Genomic DNA, 18,791 nt, shown 5'->3' on the forward strand with positions numbered 1-18,791 from the left:
ATCGCCAACTCTTGGGCTACTCTTTTACCAACAAATAGTGGGATTGATAGTCACATTAAAATGCCCCACGGCTGAAAAGGCGAGCATGTTTGGTGCGACGGGGGATTCGAACCCGCGACTCTTAGATTACAAGTCGAACGTCTTAACCCACCTGGCCATGCAGGGCCGTATTATACAGTACTTTGAAAATAATTTATCAATGATTTCAGTTGCTGTCGTGTGTGTGTTTTTTTTCTTATAAGCAAAGCCACATAAGACTATCTGCTGAGCCCACCAAGGGGAATCGAAACCCTGATTTAGCGTTGTAAATCCGGAGACTTACCGTTGTACTAGCGGGGACATCGCTGTCATAGCAAATAAAAACCATTGGTCTGAGGCCTTAAATTTAATACAAGCACAATATTTTTGAAGCCTTTATACAACTATTAAAATGATATTAAAACTTACTTTCCATCATTGCCAGAGTCAGCCAGAAATGTAGCCACCAGAAGTTTCTCCTAACCGTTCTGAATTTCATAGTTGTTCGCTGTAAAAACCTTGGACGTTTTCTGTACAGATAGTATTACCTGCTGAATTGAATTTATTGAAAGCTATATTGAAATACAAACCAAAAGAACGACTCACATGTTAAGTTAGTTATCCAGCGCGTTTAACCTGTCATCAACCGTACTGTCTTCAGGAGAAGAAGCGACAAACTGAAAGTGGCTCATAGACGTCGTGGTTCATATGCGCGCGAGCTTTTGACAGTCTGTGATCCATTCCAATTAACTTACTACAGTACAACTATATAAAAATACTTTACAGATGGCGCTAGCTTCTTTACTGATGCTGAGAAATGAGCAGGTGAAAAATAGATAATACGAAACCTCACTTTCCCGTATCTTCGTGTCAGTTGAGTTTGTTTGTTTTGCTTTTTCTGGTGTTGCGTAAAAGCTCCACGAAGGCTATCTGCGCTGTATCAGTCGAGAGGGAAATACAATTATTCAAGTCACAGCTTTGGTTGGAGAATGTTGAAGATGAAGCAACCACCCAACCAGTAAATTTAAATGTGTTTTGAGCTTTGGCGAAATGTTTGTGAAAATTTAAATAAAAAAGGTAATTACAGATAATAGAAATGTTTTCTTAACATATGTTTCTGTATATCTTTTGAATACAAAAAACGTGTCAGAAATGCAAATCTGTTAATCCAAAACATAACCAATTATTGTGTTATTCAAAAAACAGGTAACGAAATTTATGTTCTATCAACTAGTGCACTAGATATTAGTGATTAATAATGTGGTCGAAACCAGTATGATAAACTGGAGAATAAGCTTACATTAAACTGGAAGCAGAAAAAAAGTTGAAATCGTATTCATGTTTTTATTCAGTGTAAGAAAACAAAACAAAAAACAAACATTCTGAAAATAAACCGAGTACATCAACAATATTAAACAAAACTGATAGAAGACCAAATCGTTCATAGCGACTGCACTGAGTTTGGGTTACTATTGACAGAAGACCAAATCGTTTATAGCGACTGGAGAAGATTTGGGTCACTACTGATAGAAGACCAAATTGTTTATAGTGACTGGAGTGGGTTTTGGTCACTACTGATAGAAGACCAAATCGTTTATAGTGAATAGATTGGGTTTGGGTCACCACTGATAGAAGACCAAATTGTTTATAGTGACTGGAGTGGGTTTTGGTCACTACTGATAAAAGAGCAAATCGTTTATAGTGAATGAATTGGGTTTTGGTCACTACTGATAGAAGACCAAATTGTTCATAGTGACTGGAGTGGGTTTCGGTTACTATTGATTGAGGAGCAAATCGTTTATAGTGAATGGATTGGGTTTGGGTCACTACTGATAGAAGACCAAATCGTTTATAGTGAATGGATTGGGTTTGGGTCACCACTGATAGAAGACCAAATTGTTTATAGTGACTGGAGTGGGTTTTGGTCACTACTGATAGAAGAGCAAATCGTTTATAGTGAATGGATTGGGTTTGGGTCACCACTGATAGAAGACCAAATTGTTTATAGTGACTGGAGTGGGTTTTGGTCACTACCGATAGAAGAGCAAATCGTTTATAGTGAATGGATTGGGTTTGGGTCACCACTGATAGAAGACCAAATTGTTTATAGTGACTGGAGTGGGTTTTTGTCACTACTGATAGAAGAGCAAATCGTTTATAGTGAATGGATTGGGTTTGGGTCACCACTGATAGAAGACCAAATTGTTTATAGTGACTGGAGTGGGTTTTGGTCACTACCGATAGAAGACCAAATTGTTTATAGTGACTGGAGTGGGTTTTGGTCACCACTGATAGAAGACCAAATTGTTTATAGTGACTGGAGTGGGTTTGGTCACTACCGATAGAAGACCAAATCGTTTATAACGACTCCAGTTTAACCATTGTTTTGATGTTACTCGCCTTCCACAGTATGATTCAGCAAAGTTTGAATATTGAGTTGTTTATTATTAATAAATGATGCAAATGCAAATGATGTAAATAAATGAACTGGTAAGTTTGTATTAAAATACTTTTAATATATCTATATACTGATTCAAGCTAATTCCACTGTAATGTTTGGTATACAAAGAGTTTTTTAACTCACAACATTATTGTTATATATTTTAATAATTTACAGCTTTGTTATGTACATTTTTAAAGAATTACTCCAGTACGAAATGGTATTAAAAAACTACGTTCTTAAATTATCCTAAAGTGTAGCACAAATTACATTTGAAACTTAAAAAAAATGCAAACTTACATTGTTGCAAAAACACGTTTCACGAGAATTGAGTCTCGCTCTAGACAGTTCGATTTGAAACATTATTTGAAGGAATGTATGTAAATAAAGCTTTTCTTGAATTCTTGCCCACATTTTAGTGAAATAGACGTTATATTTTCTACATTTTATAATTCTGGATTAACACGTAACATAGAAACAATAAAGTTGCCACGTAAACTGTCTATATCCAACCTAAAGTTCCACTGGCTATGATAAACTATTGTGGCTTTCAGCACGTAATTTGGAATTGTCCGGTTAGGAGAGACTTGATATGTCGGTTTTGTTTTTATTTTTCCATGAAATGTAGACGAAAAATATAGAACTTTGTATAAATTGCGCTTTATTTCTGGTTTTATAAAACTGGTAAAATATGCGCGAATTGAGCAGGGGGCTCATTATTATGATTATAATAATAAGTAACATAAAAGTAAGTGTTTAAGAATATTCAGAAGGACTAGGAATTTCTTTACTCTTGTCATGTCAGAATTGTGTTCATGTTGGGGTTTTAAAAATACAGGGTTATAAAAAGAACATTCAATTTTAAAAATTGATTTTCTCGGCTTCATCACGATCATTAACTCTGATGAACCCATGAATTTTCTTGAAACCGAAATGTTTCAGTAGCTTGTAAAGTAAGAAGTTCCTTGTATTGATCTCAAAATTACCATATTTACAACCATTAATTACAAAAACATATTTGCCAACTAACGCATGATTTTATCATTTATAACGTTTCATTTTTTAAAGGTGTAAACAGGGCAAATTTAGGCTTAGATTTATAAAAAAAAGTTCTATAAAAGCGCTGTCTGATTCGCGAGTTCTCACTCTTGAGTGTTTTAACATCTCAAGTGGTGAGTTCCTACGCTCTAAAAAAAAGTCTGATCTTACACTAACTATCACATATAATCTACACTCAAAAAGGCGAATCCAAATCGTCAGAAAAAAAAAGGCACCGCACCCAAAACAGAATCGTTATAAAATATTAAACTGATATATTTTTAAAAAGCCAAACTTCATACAAGTAAAATTAATTATAAGTGTATGCATTTTGAAAAGTTATTCACTTTTAAAAACATGTGTTAATAAAATTTTATGGTAATGCTAACATAATTTTGATCTAAGTGACTGTCAGGAGTTATTTTGGTTTTAATTTAAGCGCACTACTCATCAATGGCTTTCAATTATGTTAAGAAATTCACGTGTTATCTCACATAGCAGAAGTACGAACTTTCATTTGGTATAAAGGTTTAAACGTACTACTCGCGTGACTTTCCATTCTGTTTACAAATTCACACCTTTTCACACATTGCAGAAGTTTGAACTTTCATTTTAAATTGAGTTTTAAACGTTCTACTCGCGTGACTTTCCATTCTGTTTACAAATTCACACCTTATCACACTTAGGAGAAGTATGAACTTTCATTTATCACAAATTTAGGTATGTATGTTAGAATAACACCCTAATTAAACTTTTGTTTATTGTTTTTCAAATGAATACGTCATCTTTTAATGACAAAGAATGTAAACAAAAGGTAGAGAACATATCTTGCTAAGGTGCATCCAAATTTCAAAAAATAACTTTTAATAGATTCATCAACATTAAAGGCATGTGCTCAAGACAGTGCAAGTGTAATAAATTTTCTCTTTTATAAAAAAGTCGCATTTAGTAAGTTAATATAATTTATTGTGTTAGTGTATGTTTAGTTGTGGTTGTGTTACGTGCCGCTCTTGTTCATGTTGTTTACTTTGGTTTTGTTTTTAATTATTGATCAAAACAAAACGTCTTTAGATTATATTTGTTCTTTTTTTGTCCCGTCTACACAAACAGTTGGGTTCTTAAGTATTCGACCAAACATGTGACAGGAAAATAAGTCTCTATTTATCGAGGACTGTTCCTTATCGTTAATTAGAGTTGGACTTTTCGCCACTTCAGTAACCATCAAGTAAAGACGTGCTGCTCCAGAGAATACTGAACCTATTGTGTGCTCATTAAGACTTAAATACACAAAGTTTTATTACTAATTAGTTTATTGTAACCATAACTACACCTTAATTTAGCTGCCTGTAAACGTGTAGATTATGTAAACGTGAGGATCATGTAAAAGTGTAGATCATGTAATTCTCGCTATGTGAGAAGAAAGTTCTGAATGTAATAAAAAATAAGTCATTCACACACAGAGTCAAAGTGTCCACATGGTCATGCAAAACAAGCGCTGCTTGTGATAAAACAAATCTGGGTTATTATTACTTTAGCAACCCGGCATGGCCATGTGGGTTAAGGCGTTCAACTCGTAATCTGAAAGTGGCGGATTCGAATCCCCTTCACAACAAACATGCTCGCCCGTTCAACCGTGGGGCGTTATAAGTGATGGTCAATCCCATTACTCGTTAGTAAAAGAGTAGCCAAAGAGTTGGCGGTGGGTAGTGATAACTAGTTGCCTTCCCTCTAGTCTTACACTGTTAAATTAGGGACAGCTAGTGCATATAGTCCTCGTGTAGCTTTGCGTGAAATTTAAAAACAAACAAAAACTTTATGTTAATTAAATAATAAGAATAATGGAATATTCGAAAGCACTGTAGTTCAGAGTATTTTTTTTAAATCCATTGCACCTTTTCTGTGTGCTAAATTTTCATCAGAATTCACATTTTTGCTTTATTAGTTTGTTATAAATAATCTACTTCTTACTTCGAACTCTCATATTATTAGTCTGGTATTACAGTAAGTTTTATTGTAGTCAATTCGCAAGAAATCATTTTCTTTAAATAAGGTTGATATTTAAGTTGAAGGGGGTGTATGTTTATAGGAAAGCCACATGGAGCTATCTGCTGTGTCCACCAAAGAGAATCGAACCCCTGGTTTTATCGTTGTAAATCCGTAGACTTACCGCTGTCCCAACTTAGGACAAGTCGAAGGGAAAAGAAATGTTTTCAACACCAATTATATTTTGCTTCTTCTAACACTATTGGAAAACGTGAAAATACTGTAATGTAATCACCATTTTCCCTACACATAAATATTAATGACTAACTTATATTCATTAATATTCATTCGATTTCTGTTATTACCACACTCAGGCAAAGTGTTAAATAATTACTAAAACCGTGAAGAACTGGTTTTTAATCTCCACCATATCTTTATTCTCGGTGTTCTCCATCAGACACCTGTGCGTCCTAGCAATAACTCCGGAATATTATTTCAGTGCAAATACGTTCCGTCGTATGTCTGTATTTTCTCCCTGGAGGTTTTCCATAATCCACCTTGTGTAAAAGGACGATTTTTCTTCACTCCCTTTTGAACAGTCAGATCACATAGAAATCCAAAGGTTCTGCGTCCGGCAACTTTACCGGTATTTCTTCGTGTGTAATAACATAAATAACTATATCATTTTCCAACTGCTTGAGGTATGTCACAATTGAACGAATATAATGTATAAGCAACTTTTTAACACGTGTCGCTTTTACAGGTGTTGATCTTTTATTATTATGCTACATGTTGGTGCCTGGGGAAAGTGACAACTTCTGCTATTAGCCTATACGTTTATAAATACACTCCCTCTAATACAGTTGAGTTATGACTTGTTGTAGGTCTTTTTCTGGATGAATCATATATACCAAATAGATCCATATCTCTTTGTTTTTCAATGCCATTGAAAATCCTATATCCCCGATATAAGTATTTTGTTTCGGATGTAGCTGTTACATACTTTGTCCAAAAGTGATTAATTACGATGTCATCACACCGCCTACGATCGCCAATCGATTTTCAAAATTTAGTTCTGATACTTGAAATTCCTCCACGATTTTATGTCGGTTGTGGTTGTTACGTGACTTGCTGATTTAAATTCGTTTTAATATAACGTACTCAACTCTTTATAAACGGCAATGCCACACGGAAATGCCACTCATATCGTATTAAATTAACTGTACCAGTTATAGTCACGTGTTGATATAACTTACAATGTGACTTACTGTCATCCAACCAAGAAATCAAAGTTCTGGCTGATCAACCACATTTAATACGACGATTTTCAGCATGACTTTATATTTCAGTAAGAACCACATGTAAGATGTTCAAGTGAGTATGTGAAACTAACATTGGCTAATATACAAAACCAAGATTACACTGAAATGGTGAAGATATTTTAAGCATCTTAAGATTTGGTACAGACTATATGGTATCTCTGTGAGCAAATAGTCAATAGCACCTTAAGTAGGATAAGATGCACAATATCACAAGAGGTCTCATTGGATGTATAATTATTCTAAACATTACTGCTGAGAAAACGGTGATCAAATCAAAAGGCTGCAACAAGCAAAGCTGGATTCGTGCACACTTTGGAGATAAAGTTCAAATTGTTCAAGAACGACCAAAGTAAGTCATTCAATAGCAGAGGGAAAGATGGTACCACAGTGGGCATGCGTCATCTACAGTTGATAAGTACACGTTTGAGGAGTCATCTTAGTCAGTTGTGGCAGTTATCTACAAACTATTCCTGGCTTGACTGTCAAGGAAAATCACTTATTATCGATTATGTCATTCTCTAAGAAGCACAATTCATCTTGTTCTATACAGCAATTGGGGACAAATGACATCTCTAAAGTAAAAAAGCAGATATGACATCCATAACTATCACTCAACCGGCTCAAAGTCTTAACATATAAAATAGCTTATGTAAAAATTGAGTAGGTCGGAAAACTAATATCGAACAACATTTTACAGCTGTGGATTGAAAAAGTACAAGACAAAGAGAAAGCAAGGCGCGAGGCTTTATTTAAAACAAATGGCTCATGCACAAAATATTAGTGCATTGAACAACGTATTCTACTTTTCTTTTACTTATTTTGTGTAATAATGTTTTTATTATTAATGACTTCACCACCTAGTTGTAATTAGCCGTTCTTTGTGACACTTCCCTGTCAAACTGTTACACAACCAAGACATCGGTACCTGGTAGCTTGACTTTTCAGGGCCTGGACCCATAGAAGGTGTTTTGCACTTAGATCCAAATGTTGTCTTAGTTCTATGAGAGCTGAGATCACCAGAAATCTGTATTTTATAAATCTATATTCCTAGATTTAAAACATGAAAAAGACAGCCTAGTGCCGAATGTAGTATTGGATCTTATGGTTCTCAGGAAGTGTTTCCCGTGTATCAAAAGTGTCACTCTCTTCGTATTTCAAGATAAAAAAACAGCAACAATATGGCGGAAGCAAATTACTGGATATTAGTATTCCAGCAAAGCGTTTCCCACATATCCACAGTGTAGTTAGTTTCGTATCTCAAGACAAGAAGACAAAGTTCTAGGAAGGTTGACAATGGAGTTTATTATTCCAGGGCTCCCCCTCTGGTACAGCGGTAAGTCTACAGATTTACAACGCTAAAATCAAGGGTTCGATTCCCTTCGGTCGACACAGCAAATAGCCTGATGTGGCTTTGTTATAAGAAAACACAAACACTTATTCCAGAGGTGGCGTCGCTCATAATGTTGTCACCGAGCATTGGGCTATAGTGCTAGTTGATAAATTGTCAAGATACAAATGAGGGATATCTCATGTTCACAGTCGGCCAGGTAGTTAAGGCTTTCGACTTGTAATTTGAGAGTTACGGGTTCAAATCCCCATCACACCAAACATGCTTGCCCTTTCAGCCGTGGTGGCGTTATAATTTTACGGTCAATTCTACTATTCGTCAGTAAAAGAGTAGCCCAAAAGTTGGCGATGGGTGGTGAGGACTAGTTAGCTGACTTCCCTTTAGTCTTACACTGCAAAATTAGAGACGGCTAGCGCAGATAGCTCTCGTGTAGCTTTGTGCAAAATTCAAAACAAATATTCACAGTTGTTACATGTCATAATTTTATCTCGGACAAGTCTCCGATTTACTATGACGTTACGTATTACAACTTCAAACAGCTGGAAATTTTAATTTTAATTTAGAAATTAATTAAATATCAATATGTATTCAAGTTGCGATATTTGCCAACAAGATTAATATACACAATTTTCTTTCTTAACACAACTATATTTTAATATACAAACAACAATACAATTTATCCTAACGGTTATTACAAATAATTATATATTTACAAAACTTTTACAAACTCACAAACAATATTCAGTCTTCTATCTGATCTGGAACTGAATATTTTATCGATGATCCAAGTTCATGACGAACAGATTAATTTTATGTTGATATACAGGTGCACTTCACTTGAAAGAAATGCCAGTTAGTTCTATTCTTGTTTGGCCTAACACGGCTTACAAGTTTACGTTTCACAGAGGAAGATACTTAATGCTTTTGTAGAAATGCTAACGTCTAAAGTTAATTCTCTGAAGTTAAATGGTTCGTGATGTTCGAAATCTGTAAACGTTCCTGGTCAAATATCTGTAGTTTTCCGATTAATAAGCGTTTATCATAATTATAATTTCCGAGGCTTATAATATACTGACTGTAACAAACTAGCAATATTAAACCATCTCTAGGTGTCTTGCAATGGCTAGCTTTTATACTCATTGGGTAAGGTTTTCGAAAGTTCAACAATATTCGAAGATAGACCAGTGCTTTCGTGAAAGGTATGTTGTTAATCCTTACTCTCAAGAATCTTCTATAAATTTAGACTACAGGAAGGACTTGCGCAATACACGTTTAACAATATACGTTTACATATATTCATAAATATATATTTCAGTTCAATGTAATAATGAGGAAATATTTAGAAACTGTGTACGAATTTAATGTTATTTTGATATCCAATGCTGAGGTTTTTTATCTTACTAAGACATTGTATCGAAATTCAATGACGGAATATTAATATTTATGTAAAAACGGCTCGTTTGGGTTGAGAAAATATTTTACGTAGAGGAGTGAACATCGTCAGGTTCACCGTCATTGGGTCATTGTCAGGTTCACCGAAGAAGGTCGAAACGTTGTTCGCTCCTCTACGTAAAATATTTTCTCAACCCAAACGAGCCGTTTTTTACATATATATTTCTCTGCAAGTGGGTTTTCTCGACATCACGGAATATTAATATTGTTTTTATTTTACAAACTATTTGTAATTAAGCACAATAGGTCATCAGCGCTCTGCCCATTACGGATTCTAGCGTTGTAAGCTCACCAACATGCTGCTGTGCCAGTGGGTGGTTATTTCACAAAATAGTAGGAGATAACACCTAAGTCAACTGATCTTCAATAGTTGTTTGTTTGGTTGTTGTTAAACAAAGTGGGCTGTATGTACTCTGCCCAAAGCGAAACCCAAATATTAGCGTCGTACGTCTGCAGTCTTACCGATGAACTACTGAGAAAATAGCAGTTTCACGAATAACGTTGTATACATGTTAGTAGGGTTAGTACTTTTCAAATAGTTTATGTAAATAGACTTTTCTATGTTTCTATTTTTCTGAACTTTGAAAACAAAACAGTAAATGTACGAAGGCTGTTCAAAAAATACGCGGACTGTTTGAATTGCGCGGCTCCAGTTGGTTCCAGGGAAATCCGCTTGGTGTCGCTAGGTTTGCACAGATCAGCTGATTACGACGCCATTTTCCGATTGCAGATATCTTCATTTGTGTATTAGCTACGCGGTTTTAAGTGAAGTGCGATTTTTTTCGTTTGGCGGATTTCAGAATGAATGACCTGAAGGAGCAACGACTTGCTGTGAAATTTTGTATTAAACTTGGAAAATCTGTGACTGAAACTTTTGCTATGCTTAACACGGCTTACGGTGATGTTGCTATGAAGCGTACGGCATGTTTCAAGTAACATGAACGTTTAAAGGATGGTCGACAGTCCATTGAAGATGATGAGCGTCCTGGACGTCCTTTCACGTCAACTGACGACCCACACGTCGACAAAATCAACACCCTGGTGCGGGCAAATCGACGTCTGACTGTCAGGGAGCTTGCTGAAGAGTGTGGGATATCAGTTGGATCTTGTTACGAGATTTTGACCGAAAACGTGAAGATGCACTGCGTTGCTGCGAAATTCAGCCCTCAGAACTCGTGAGTTTTTGGCCAAACACTCGATCACTGTTCTTCCCTACCCCCCTACTCACCTGACCTTGCTCCTTGCGATTTTTTCTTGTTTCCAAAAACTCAAAAGACCCTTGAAAGGAAGAAGATTTGAGACGATTCCCGAGATTAAGGCAAATGCGACGAAGGAGCTGGAGGACATTACAAAAGAAGCGTACCAGGACTGTTTCAACAAGTGGAAACACCGTTGGGATAAGTGTGTGCGTTAGGGAGGAGAGTACTTTGAAGGGGTCCCATACCTGTAACTTCTAAATAAAGTACATTTTGTTTTATGACGTCAGTTCGCGTATTTTTTGAACAGACCTCGTATTACCCATCACAAACAGTCGTAAAGAACATAGGCTTGCAAATGTTCTATTATACATTATTAACAATGACTCCAAGTGGTAATTTAAGCTGCAATTGTTTCATAGTTTAAAATAGATCCCCACTTTTGAAACTACGAAAAGCGTTTTTAAAGCAAATTGATTAATTTAATTGGTCCTCATGTCTTCTCTCGTATCTTTCATAAAGAGGCTCAAAAACCTTCGTATTTATTAGGGTCATTTGAAATTCTTAGAAAGTATTTTCTGCAGATTATGAGAACATAAAAGTAAAACAAACATAATGAAAGCCACTTACCTTTCAGTGTCATTTTCATTTCACTTGTTTAAAATTCAAAAATTTATTTTATTATAATATTAAACAAAACTCGAATCTCTAATTGCGTTTGTTTTAGTTCTGATTATGGTTCTAGAAAACGTATACATAACTTTACAAGTTTTTAAGCCTCACTTTGACGTAAAAATAAACATAAATTATTGTTAAATCTCTTTTAAGAAAACAAGTCGATTCACTTGCTAATGATATGTTAAATTCTATGAAGATTTAAATGAACGTTTCATTCCGGTCATATGATAAAGTTTTTTTAGGGTATGGCTCATGGATGAATGTTTTATTTCAGTACTTTAACCAGCATTAAATCAATTCTATATAATATTCGCGGTTCTAATTTTTTTTGTAATATATTAAGGTTACTCAAAAGAGCTGTATTAATGTGCATATGATACGTTCAGATTGTTAAAAGGAACAAAACTGAATTATGTTTTTTTACGGATATATATATGTGTATGCAAATAGGTAGATAGTTTTCCATTTTTTTATATGTTCTCAGGATTTAACATGTAACTATGTGTAGGAAAATTTCCTTTCCGAGAAGGTGGTTACGAAACTTCTGTGATTAACATGTTCGTGACCATCCTTAGCTTTCAGTGTTCTATAGCGTTCTGGCAACAAACGTTTAAAAGCGCAATAAATAAAACCAACTTTATCCAGGACACAACATAGAGGCTTGAAGCTTTTCTTTCTGGATAGCATCTTGAGAATTAGTACAAAGTCGGAAACGTTTCGAAAGATCTTTACCTTTAACCAATGTGTAAAAAAAACTAATATATCTCAGTTGTAGTGTGACTCGTGAACGACAAGTCCAAATAACCTTAACCTCTTCGGTAGATTTACACAAAACTTGAATTAACGGACTCCAAGATCTGAGTGTCCTTCGAGACACTTCTTTTTAACACTCGAATAATACCGTTTCTTCATCTTTGTAAAATACAGAAACGTTTTTATTTTCATTACCAAACCAAAAAGCACTCTAATAGTGAGAAAACACGATTTTCCTCTCACTTGTTTATCTTCCGGATGTCATAATTTTTTACATTCTTTAGAAATGAACGTCTCTGACAAAACGCCTGTTGTTTAGTGTTCACATAAATCTAACCTAAGCTAGTAAGAAGAGTTTCATGTTTTGAAAATAATTTGCATCTCAGTTTTGTTGAAGGGGATAATTTGGTATTTTAGTTTGTATGTTGTAAGTTTCGAGTTTTTACGACGAACTCGACAGTATCATGGTGCATTTATTGTGCGAAATATACTAATTCAGAAAAAGATTCTGAAAAATTAGAAAGAAAGTACAATTTTCATCCATTCATCATTCGATTCAGGCACTTTGGTAACATAGAGTTGGAAAACTAAAGATAAAATGGAATATTGTCGTACTGTTTAATGTGGTTTTATCTAGTTATGGATTTTTTATACATTTTGTATAACATATTAAAACTCTTATGACGGCGTCATAAGGGGGCGGTTGGAAAGTGTATTATTTCTCTTATTAAAGATTTCCTTTTCAGTAACTCATGAGATGTTCCCCAATGGCAGAGCGGTATGTCTGCGGACGTATAACCACTTGCAACAGGGTTTCGATACCCGTGAAGGGCAGACCACAGATAGCCCGTTGTGTAGTTTTGTGCTTAATTAAATGCACTAAAGAACATACTCAAGAGACAAGCACGTAAAATCTAATAAAAATACACTACAATTAATCTAGTACATTCTATCAAGAGGCATACTTGGAAAATAATGGAAAAATAAAATACATTGTATCCAATCTGACATTTTTTTATAAACACAACATTAAAAAGTCCATCTTAATAAAATAACAAGGTCAATCTCGACGTGAAAACACATATAAAAATTTTATTTGCCAGAGATTCGAAATAGAAATGGTAAATGAAATAAAAAGATTGTTATGTGTGTTTTTATAACAAACGCACATCAGACTATCTGCTGATTCCACCAAGCGGAATTGAACCTCTGATATAGCGTCGTAACTTGTTGTTGAACCAGCGAGGGACAAAAACATTGGTCAATGTGGAAAACTCTCATTTACTGAGAGAACTTTAAAAAATATCCAACATGCAAGAGATTAATCTATTGAGAGAACTTCATAAACTGTCTAACTTAGAAAACACCCATTTATAGAAAGAAATTTGAAAGTGTCCAACATAGAAAACACTCCCCTATTGAGAGAAATTTGAAAGTGTCAAACATATAAAAAACTCATCTATTGAAAAAATTTCAGAAACTGTTCAATAAAAAAAAGCTCATCTATTAAAAGAACTTCAAAAAGTGTCCAGCATAACAACGCCCATCTATTGTGAGAATTAAAAAACTATTCAACATATCAAACACTGCTATATTAAAAGAACTTCAAAAACTAGTCGCCAAATGCTACAGTTCTTCGGGCTGTTAAAACTAATAAAATCCAATAAAAACTAAAACTACCTCAAATTAGGAGAGTATTCGCCAAATGCTATCTCAAGTGAGAAGTGTAATGAAACATAATGAAGTTCCTTAAAACTAGCCTTTTAATCATATGTTCCACCACGTGATTGTTTTAATTATGTTACAGGTATAAGTTACTCACTAAGCAAAAGTGAGGGGATGAAAAATCCAACTTTTGACTAGGTGGCACAACTTCTCTTTAGAAAATCATACTTACGTGACTAGGAACGATAACTAAATGTTTATTTGTTTATGTGTTGATAATATTTTGCTTGAAACTGAGAGTTTTCCTACCTTATACGTAACTCCCACTTATTATCTGCTTATTCTTCGGAAACAGTTGAGTTTCTTCCTTGGTTTAAAGCTGTAACACTTCGTTTTTATTTCATTCTACATTAATAATATGTTAATTATTTTGTCCTTAACTTATATTACATAAAATCATCAGTGTTATCTGCGTTGACAAAGCACTTTTAGAAATGTTGAAATCCTACTTATATGGTTTTTGATATGTTCAACATTCGTATGGAACTGAACTTGAAATTGCGAAAAGTATTTAGCAAGAATTAGATTCTATCTCTTTCGTTATGATTGAAATTATTTTCAAAGCAATAATGGTTATTATAACAGTTCAAAGAAGAAATAATTATGTTATCTCTGCTTTATCAAGTAAGGTGGGGTCTAAAGAGAACAGGACGACGTGAAGTGAAAATAAATGCTGTTCTCTAGAGAAATGCTCATTTATCTAACATGACAGTCAGCAATATGTCTCCGGGAAAGGTACAGGTAATTACGTGGAGGTCAAAAATTAATCAACAAGCCATATATTGTGAAATAATTATATTCACACAGGAGAACTTATACACAATGTTTAGTGGGGGCGTTATAATTTGATGGTCAACCTCACTATTCGTTGGTAATAGAGTAGCCCAAGAGTTGGCGGTGGGTGGTCATGACTAGCTGCCTTCTCTCTAGTGTTACACTGCTAAATTAGGGACGGCTAGTGCAGATAGCCCTCGAGTAGCTTTGCGCGAAATTCAAAACAAAGAAGCATATTGAATAAATAGTAATGTTTATTGAATAATAATTTATGTTTCTTGGAGGATTTTTAACGTTTGACAGTCTTCCGATAAAATGAACTAAAAAAAAGGAACATATATTTCTGTATGAGATTTGAAGATAGATTCAAATTAGCTAAATTTTAAAGACGTACGACTGACAGTAAAGGTAATCACATTTGGGTGTGAATAGAGAGGCAGTTAAAACTAAGATTTAATCATGGAAAGAAATAAGAAAGCAGAAACAAAGATGTCCAACTAATGATTCAATGATTCGTAACTTTAAATATTACTTGTCATTATTAATATTTATGTCATATGTATTTATACAATTAAGTCGTTTCTTGTCGTCCGAAGTCCACTATAACCTCTTGATCAATATAAGGTTATATTCAACTCGTATATAGTGCGTTACTTCAGCACACAGTTGTCAGTTCTGAGACTCTCTAAATGAACTCAGCAGAAACGTTAATATCCTAATAGGAGAAAAAGGTTTAGAAACATAGAATATCACCGAAAAAAAGAAAACCCGAAGAAGGGAGACAAGAAAACGAAACAGGGCTGGTGAAGGTGAAGATGGACTGTAGAAGTTTGCAAATAGCTTAGAAAGTCATCAATTGATGATCGGTTTGCAATCCGCAATAACTTGATGGCTTCAATGAGTAAAACTACGTTAAACTAAAGTATAAAAATATTTACACCCTCTTTAACTTCAATTAAAAAAATAAATGTTTGGTATTTCTTTTTAATCACAGATACACAACGGGTAATCTGCACTTTGCCCGTCGGAAATATTGCAAATTTACCGCCGACTTAGCAATATGTGTCTCCAATTCCTTGCTTTAATATGATTAAAAATAACCAAAACTATATCACTGATATTTTGCTGAAAGTCTAGATATTAACTGAATAACAAATGTTAATTGTGAAACGTCATTCATTAACTGTTATACGTTTTCTATAGAAATTAATCTGACACCATCGGGATTGATCCTTACTCTTAATGTTGCTTTTATGGTTAGTCTGTAGAAAATTCAAGGATTTCCTAGAAGCTTACATTAATTACGACAGGGACTAATGAACATTTCTACACATCAAAAATGTTGTCTAAAGTACAACGTAAGTTCCTAGTAAAGACCCATAGAAACACAAAATGTTCTTTAAAAAGTGTGATTACATAATCTTCAGAAGAAGCGCTGATTACTTAGGCACGAGAATCTTAAAGTCTAGATCTGTACTATAGAAATATCTCTATGAAGGATCAGCAAAGTCCGCCCTAAGTTACTTTTACATATATAAACAGTTAACCGTTGCTTTAACTTTAGTGAATCATTTGTAAATGACGTATTAAGTTTAGAAGCACGTTAAGTATCTTACGTTTTACAGTGAATATTAAGAGCAGAGCACAGACAGCCCGTTATGTAGCTTTGAGTATAATTCCTACCAAAAGAAAAAAAAAACCTTTTGAACAGTGTTTTAGAGATAATTTCTAAGAAACACTTTATTCGACTATTTATTGTTAATTAAAAACCTTTTAAACTTTAATAATAATTAAACATTAACTGGCGCAACCATTTCGTTCCATAATGAGAGCATGCCAAAACATTCCTTTTTTCGCCCTACAGAGATTAATTTTCCATCACTTCAGATCATGACGCCAGGTTTCAAAATATTGTATAGATTAATTTCTACGACTTAATCTTTACATGAAACATCTAGTCGCGCAGTGATAAAGGTTCTGTATTTGTGTTAGGCGTTTAGATAGTCAATATAGCAGTGATGTTGGACATGATAATTTATAGCAACAGAGTTAACATTTACCCACAAGTAGTTCTGCAAATATTTCAGAATTCGTGTATATTATATAGTGTAAAAAACACTTAAAATCAGCAAACTGAGTTACTGTAGTCAAATTTAATTAATCTGAAACCACTATCACTTAATCACATTCAGTATATTTTTTATCTTGCCGGTAGAGGTTTTTAATTACACACAATGACCTATCTGTTCTCTACCAACCACGGGTATCGAAGCCCGGTTTTTACCGCTGTAAGTCCCTAGACATACCGCTGAGCCACTGAGGGGCTTATCTTACCGCTTTATACTATTGTCTTTTATTTATAGCTACTGAATGCTATAATTCAGAGAACCAGTTTCAGAGACTTGAGTAAAAGATAATGTAGTTGAAATGAATATCAAATATTCTAATTTATCGTGTCTTTATTTTTATAGTTTTGATAACCGTAGTGATCCATCACATCTGTAAGTGTTTGGTCTTGTAGAGTTGACTTTCAAATCTTTTCATTTATTAAAAGAAAAGAGTAAGAAAGAAAGTTAATGAACCATTGTTATATGGAAATTAACGTTTTTCGATTATGAAAGTCCAATACGAACTACAAAGAAAAATTAATACGAACTACAAAGAAAAATTAAATATTTTATTTTTATTGTCACAATATCTGATATTCCGACTGATAAATTATTATTAGTTCCAAATCTCTTTGTCAACAGTTAAAGGTAGAGCAAAAATTATAATTAATCATTGGATGAGTCATTGTATCACTCTGACTCTTAGTAGTATCGTCTTCCTTCCTTCTGTTTAACGATTGTTTTTTGTCGATTTTTAAATTTCACGGATTTGGTTTTGGTTTCTTTTGAATTTCGCGCAAAGCTACACGAGGGTTATCTGCGCTAGCCATCCTTAATTTAGGAGTGTAAGCTAGAGGGAAGGCAACTAGTCATACCATCCACCGGAAACTCTTGGGCTATTTTTTTACGAACAAATATTGGGACTGACCGTCACATTATAACCAGGCGGTTAAGGAACTCGACTCGTAATCCGAAGGTCGCGGGTTCAAATCCCCGTCACACCAAACATTCTTGCCCTTTCAGTTGTTGGGGCGTTATAATGTTACGGTCAATCCCACTATTCGTTGATAAAAGAGTATCTCAAGAGTTGGTGGTTGGTGGTGATGACTAGTTGCCTTCCCTCTTGTCTTACACTGCAAAATTAGGGATGGCTAGCACAGATAACCCTCGTGTAGTTTTGCGCGAAGTTCAAAACAAACAAACAAACTACACATAAATTGTTGTGTGCCTTTAAGTATGTATCAAATGTACATAACTACACACCCAGTATTATGTACTTTTAAATATTTATTGATTAGACGGATCGACTAATTTGTGGTTTTTTCATAATGACACACTTGTTTGTCTGGCCTATTTTAAAGCAATAACAGTTTTGGTTCTGTAAAAATACTTGTGAGAAACGAAAAACACGCGTTGCTTTACATGCCGAAAAAAGAAAATCTCTGATCCAAACCTATTATTTCAAGTTCATATGACATTAGAATGTTCTGTTACTTCGGAATGCTGATATCCTAATGCAAGGAATGTAGAGTCATCAGCAGAATTTCTCGTCATAAGATCAGTTAAGATCATTTCCTTAGTGAATAAACGTAGATAAATAGGATATGTTGGGATTTATAAACATTGTTTTGAACAGCTGTGAGAAAGTGGTATTTAAGTATTTATGAGACTTACAGTAAAACCTAATATCTAACGCATAAATTTTGGTAAGTGTTTTAATGTTGCAAAGGGTTGTCAAAATGGGAAAACGTACTAAGGACTGCAAAAGAAAGACAGAGATTATCAAAAACTCTATACGAGAAAGTTTGGAGTATAGGCGTAACCATGGTGATGAGTCTATAGCGTGAGGTTTTTTGTTGTTGTTGTTTTTTTCTGCTCAAAGACTTGGAGGTATTTTCAGAGTTGAAAATGCTGTGGTGACGTACCAGTATCACAGCAACCTAACTCAACAAACAT

General features: G+C 34.4%; 1 protein-coding gene across 1 annotated transcript in view; it reads right to left on the reverse strand.

Annotated features, from left to right (window-relative positions):
- The window catches only part of LOC143238247 (acetylcholine receptor subunit alpha-like), a 66,104-nt gene extending 65,378 nt beyond the window's left edge, over positions 1-726 (reverse strand). Inside the window, exon 1 of the mRNA XM_076478318.1 lies at positions 448-726. Coding sequence (XP_076334433.1) covers positions 448-517 — 70 coding nt within the window. The 5' untranslated portion in view covers positions 518-726. The remainder of the gene's footprint in view (positions 1-447) is intronic.
- Between the last annotated feature and the right edge of the window lie 18,065 nt (positions 727-18,791).

This window comes from Tachypleus tridentatus, chromosome 13, assembly GCF_004210375.1.
Source record: "Tachypleus tridentatus isolate NWPU-2018 chromosome 13, ASM421037v1, whole genome shotgun sequence".
NCBI lineage: Eukaryota > Metazoa > Arthropoda > Merostomata > Xiphosura > Limulidae > Tachypleus > Tachypleus tridentatus.